Source organism: Sinocyclocheilus anshuiensis, unplaced genomic scaffold (assembly GCF_001515605.1).
Source record: "Sinocyclocheilus anshuiensis isolate Anshui unplaced genomic scaffold, SAMN03320099.WGS_v1.1 scaffold311, whole genome shotgun sequence".
Lineage (NCBI taxonomy): Eukaryota > Metazoa > Chordata > Actinopteri > Cypriniformes > Cyprinidae > Sinocyclocheilus > Sinocyclocheilus anshuiensis.
In genome coordinates, this window is record NW_015549606.1 from 669,466 (window position 1) to 674,921 (window position 5,456).

At 40.0% G+C, this 5,456-nt stretch overlaps 1 protein-coding gene across 3 annotated transcripts; it reads left to right on the plus strand.

The window, feature by feature from the left end:
* Nucleotides 1-351: 351 nt before the first annotated feature.
* On the plus strand, nt 352-4,312 carry LOC107659036 (prothymosin alpha-A-like). 3 transcript variants are annotated; one of them, XM_016447812.1, is made up of 5 exons: nt 352-505; nt 2,896-2,964; nt 3,073-3,160; nt 3,293-3,375; nt 3,470-4,312. In XM_016447812.1, the coding sequence occupies exons 1-5, from the start codon at nt 461-463 to the stop codon at nt 3,506-3,508; spliced, it is 324 nt and encodes a 107-aa protein (XP_016303298.1). In that variant the 5' UTR covers nt 352-460; the 3' UTR covers nt 3,509-4,312. The 3 variants fall into 3 exon arrangements, with proteins under 3 accessions (XP_016303298.1, XP_016303300.1, XP_016303299.1); XM_016447814.1 differs by having other exon boundaries at nt 3,293-3,321; XM_016447813.1 differs by having other exon boundaries at nt 3,293-3,374; nt 3,463-3,521.
* The last annotated feature ends 1,144 nt before the right edge of the window (nt 4,313-5,456 follow it).

Genomic DNA, 5,456 nt, shown 5'->3' on the forward strand with positions numbered 1-5,456 from the left:
GTAAAATTAAATGTTTGAGATGGTTTGGACCATTATATATTTCAGGACAGTGTAATGTCGTCTTACGACTTAAGTACGCAAGGTTTTTTTTTTTTAAGGAAAGGATGATGAGCCCATCTAGGCCATCCATCAAGGGGAGGTTGACCAGGATAGTATGGATCGACAGTTATTCCACACATAAATGAGTCAGAGGTTGGTTTGGAGGCGGAGTCTGACTTTGTAGAAATACTGTCCATTGTTCCATCTTGACCAATCAGAGGAGCGGAGTTTTTGCCACACTGACCAATCACTGAAAACCGCCCGCCTTAAAGCTCCGCCCAGTCTACTATATTAACCGCTCTGCCGCCGTGCGAGCTCGCTACAGACGCTTAATAGTCTTTTTTTTAATTATACACATCTCGTATTTCTCTTTATATTATTTTCTTCCGAGACCCCATTATATTCTTAACATTTAGGAAAAATGGCTGACACAAAAGTCGATACCAGCTCGGAAGTCTCCGCCAAGGTAATGCAACTTAACTTCAGTTATATACTGATTTGTAGAGATGCTGCGTTTTATTGATTTGAATAAACGATCTATATGAAATATGGAATTTGGCATGAAAACAGGCATACAGCATTACTGGAACACTGTTTGCAGATTGTGCTGGTGTTTTGACCTCTCACTGTCACTTTGAAGACTTTTCGTGGATGGTAAATGTTAGGTGTGCTGAAGTTGGGCTCCTTTACAGAGACATTTGCAATTAAAAGGCTTTGTTGTTCGGATTCTACGCGGGTTCTTTGTTTATGCAAGCAGTTTTTCGGTTCCTCTTTAAAAAGAATAGGGAGAGAGATGGACGCAGATGATCATAAACATAATCTCTGCTCCGCTTATATGGTTTGTTGCACGAGTTTCTTTATTACTTCTTATAGGCTCGATTATTGAAGGTGCCTCGTTCAGTCCGCGAGACGCGGTGATTCGTCAGCCCGCTGCCCGATCTGTCACAAGTTACTGCAGCCCTCACGATTCACGATGCCACTCGGAATAAAGCACGTTACCCTGGTCGGTGAAATGTGGCTACTTCACGTTTGACCGATATTTCAAGTGTAATGAAAACGGAATTTAATCGTAGGAGTAACGTTAGCTTGTAAACATTAGCGCCAACCTACCTCGGATTTACGGTTTAACGGGAGCGTTTGGTCGCGTTGCCTTTTAAGTTCTGTCAAGTTCAGGTTACACTTCACTTTTTCTTAGTGAAAATGAGAGTTCACCATACATTATTAATTAAACTACTTAGGATATGAGCTTTATTGGGCTATAGTCCGCGTCTGTCGGGATGGCGCATAATTTCTTGAATGAAAAGAGGTCTCTTTTCTTCTTCCACTTTGCATTAGCGGGTATCGAAATATGGAATTATTTCTATCGGCGATGTCTGTGCGTAAACTTATCCCGCGAAACCCCGCTGCGGATGCAGCAGTCTGGTTGGTTGACTGAATTAATTTCTATTGTAGCGCGCGGTCTTGCTCCGGAGGTGAGCTCGAACACCGAAGTTAAGGGACCTCCGTACAGGACGCTTTCTCGCGTCCAGCTGTTGTATTTTTTATTATTTACATGGATAAACATATTCTAGACCGACGTCTTTGAGTGATGCGACGCGTCTCGCGGTTATTCTATCGTTTCGTGCATGCGCGCCGCGTTTTTAAGACGCAGCGGCTCCGTTTAACTTTTAAAAACGCGTCTCGAGAGCCCTAGTTCCGTTCCGTTCCATTCCGTTGCGCTCCGTCTAGCTGCTTGTGAGCGCAAGAACGCGTACTGTGTGAACGGCCCCGTACAGTCTATCAACGTAAGCGATCGTTTTCCACCGGATCTATCAAGCGTGTGGTGCTCAATCTCTGCTGATGTCACACAAAGATCACTGGACTCGCCTACCAGTTGTGGGAACAACATTTCTGACCCGTTTTTTTCCTTTGTTAAGCTTTTCTTTTTTTTCTTCTTTTTTTAACGTTACGTCTCTTAAGTTTGCCTATGAAATGCGGTGATGATTTCCGCTTCAGGCTAAAAGGTTGTTGCCCACGCTGTTTGTTTGATCAATATATGGGTCAGCATTATCCTGTAGATAGTGGCATATGTTCATTATTCATCTATGGCTCACTGACGCTCAGTGGTGGCACAGAGCGGCATGTAAATGGTGACGGTGTGAGAAGGCGTTGCAGGCGTGATGTAGACGCTAACCGGCTTAAAAACTGAGGATTATGACCTAAATGTGTTAATACGAGCGAGCTGCTGAATGGAAGCACATCCTGTGCTATTCAGAGCGATGAAAGTCTGCGTTTCAAACCATGAAGATGCGGCGTGTTAAATAATTTGATAAATAAAACAGTTTCGCTTAAGAATAATAAATTCTCGAGGGAACAACAATATAGTGCTTGAAAAAAACAAATTGTTAAAGGCCCAATAGCACAACGCTATTGTTCCCCCCTTCTGTCTCTTTCGCTTTCTCTCGCTCCCTCTCTTTCTCCGAGGTTTGTCGGTCCTGCCTCTCTTTGGTCGAGTTCGCGCTCTTATTGGCTGAGTTAAAATATTCACTAATTGTGATCTGGGAGTTGTAGTTTTTTAGCGGGCGTGTCTTTATCATGCGCAGTGATGTGGATTATAAACTGAACTACAGCGCGCATTGGCGCTGACGCCGTCGATGTATCAAATTACAACACCTCAGTATGGTCTTTAAACCAGGCGGGATGGAAGAGACAGACATCCAATGAATAAAGAGTGTGGAAGTGTCGCGTTTCAAATGTGAAATGAAAGCACGTTCCACGAATAAGAGAGGATGTGAATTCAGCATCGGTCTAGTTTAATTTCCTACATCAGATAAGTAACTGAAGCAATTACAGAGCCATATTTTTTTCTTCATTTAGGACCTTAAAGAAAAGAAGCAGGTTGAGGAGGCAGAAAACGGAAAGGATGCCCCTGCTAATGGAAATGCGGTAAGTTTTCACAATTTTTTCTCTTTTCATTGCCCAGTACTGTTCGTAATAGTTTCCAAATGACCTCAGGTGTTACCCATGATAACTCACAATGTTTTATTTTTTTAGGAAAATGAGGAGAATGGCAATCCAGAAAATGAAGTAGATGAGGAAGATGATGAGGTGGCTGAAGAAGATGAGGAAGATGATGGAGAAGGCAAGGCCTTAAATAAACCAATTGAATGATGAGAATGATTAAAAAAACATCCTGCTGTAGCTCCACCTATGTGTTGGCAACCAAGGCATATAAACAAAGATGCAATACTAAGAATTAATAACTACATTACAGGTGATGATGATGATGATGATGATGATGAGGCTGAGGGTGGCACAGGAAAAAGAGCGGCCGAGGATGATGATGATGATGAGGAGGTAATTTCCACTATGCCGTGAAATCCGTACATAAGTGTGTAAGTCTGACCTTACAAACTGCAGTGTTTTAACTCTGTTTGGCCACTGTTTTTAGGATGATGTTGAAACCAAGAAGCAAAAGACTGATGTGTAAGAAGCTACTCTGCTGGAAATCTTCTCATCCCTCCTTTCCTTAACTCGTCCACTGGGGGAGGAAAAACATGGTCATCATCAAGTAGAGCCCAGCATCCGTGTACACACACCTAACTGCAGATTTTGTAGAAACAACCAAGACTTCAAAGCTCTACCTTCTTACAAAATACTTTAAAAGGAAAAATTTGTTTGTATTTTTATTTACATTTTATATTTTTGTACATACTGTTAGGAGGTCAGCCATTTTTGACAGTGATCTCTGGTTACCAAACGGTGCTTTGAAGTTGATGCTTCTCTATAAAATAGATTTTACTTGTGGTTTGGCCATGTCATGTTATCTCAAAAGAAACTAAGCAAAAAAAAAAAGAAATGAAAAATTGCAGAAAACAATGAAAAAAAACATTAATTCAAAGCATTCCAGTAACTTTGTGTATGTACATCAGTTGTATCATACGTAGTTGGATTGTATGAAAGGGCAAGGCCAAAAGAAAAGAATTTTCTTCTTTTCTTTCTTGTCTATTAAATTGCTATCTATTTGTGGCCTGTTTGATGTATGTGTGAAATTTGTTGTGCGACAAACCGAAATTTATTTTGTGAGTTCTTAATTTTATTTTTTTTCCTTTTATGACTTCTCATGAGTTTTTAATGTTGGAGCTGTATGGGCAAGAATAATTGAACCAGCATTATCTTCAGATGCAGTTCGTGTTTTTCATCAGCCTGTCAAAAGTAAATGTACATCAATGTAAATTATTCAGGCCTTTAAGACTCCCAAGATCTGGTATAAATTATATTGCGTTAAATAAAATTGACTGTGTGAATTCTTTCATTAATATTTAGGCCACATTGCTCACATTTATATATACTCTGTGTGTGTGTGTGTGTGTGTGTGCGCGTGCATAAAAGTTTATTTGGAAACTAAGATAATTCATGTACATTGCATTAACACTCATTTCTCTTGTAACAAGATGGCAAATTTGTAAATCAACTATATGTTAGTGTTCAATGTAGCATTTATGATAAGGGTTCTGTAGAACAGATCAAAAGTCCTCTTAGAAATGAAATGAGGAGCTCAAGTGTTACTGAACGTTGAAGTTTAAATATTGAACGCTATTTTTAGCTATTGGCTGAATATAGTCATTTTAACAGACCATTTCAAAAAGTGATCTGATTGTATGATAAAAGAGGATTAATTTTTAAACATTTCAGTTTAAAATATAGACATTTTAAAGACTACAAAAGTATTTCATAAATTGCATTTGTGAAGCAGTTAGAAGTCTGACAAAAATGTCACAATGTGCACAAAACCAAAAGAGTGCTAGAACTCGAAATAGTGCAAGTGTTTCAGTTTTGGTGGTTTTAAACTCTCAGAAAGGAGCACTATAGGGACAAGTTGATGTTGCACAACTGCTGTCAGGTCTTTGACTGTTGCCAGAGGTAAACCTGACAATCATGAGCACCAGAGACAAACTCTAAAGAAGAACTGGAATGTGACACACTGACTCACTGGCCATTCAAGCCCTGATCTGGTCTCAGACTGCATATCTTGTGTTCATTTGACCATTTTATGCACATTATATATAGGGAAAACACCATTCTGCCTGTTTACCTAAGACATGGGTGTGTGCTAAATTACTTCCAAACAAGCTGGTTTTAATGAGCAGGCAGCAAATCAAAATCTTGTGGGAAGTAGGGAGTGGAAGTATCAGTGCCACAAATAGGTGGACACACCGCCAGAGGAAACAACAGATGGACAGGATTCTGGGCCATCATGCTTTCAACAGCAAAGGGAAACAAGCACATGTGAAGAAAGCAGAAGATCAAGGCTAGTTTGGGAACTTGTAGAGTGGAATTAGAATGAGGGAGCATAAGTGAAATGCATCTATCTAGGAGATTATGGAGATATAAGGAAGTTGGATCAATTCCAGATTCTTTTTTTCTGCTGTGGTCTA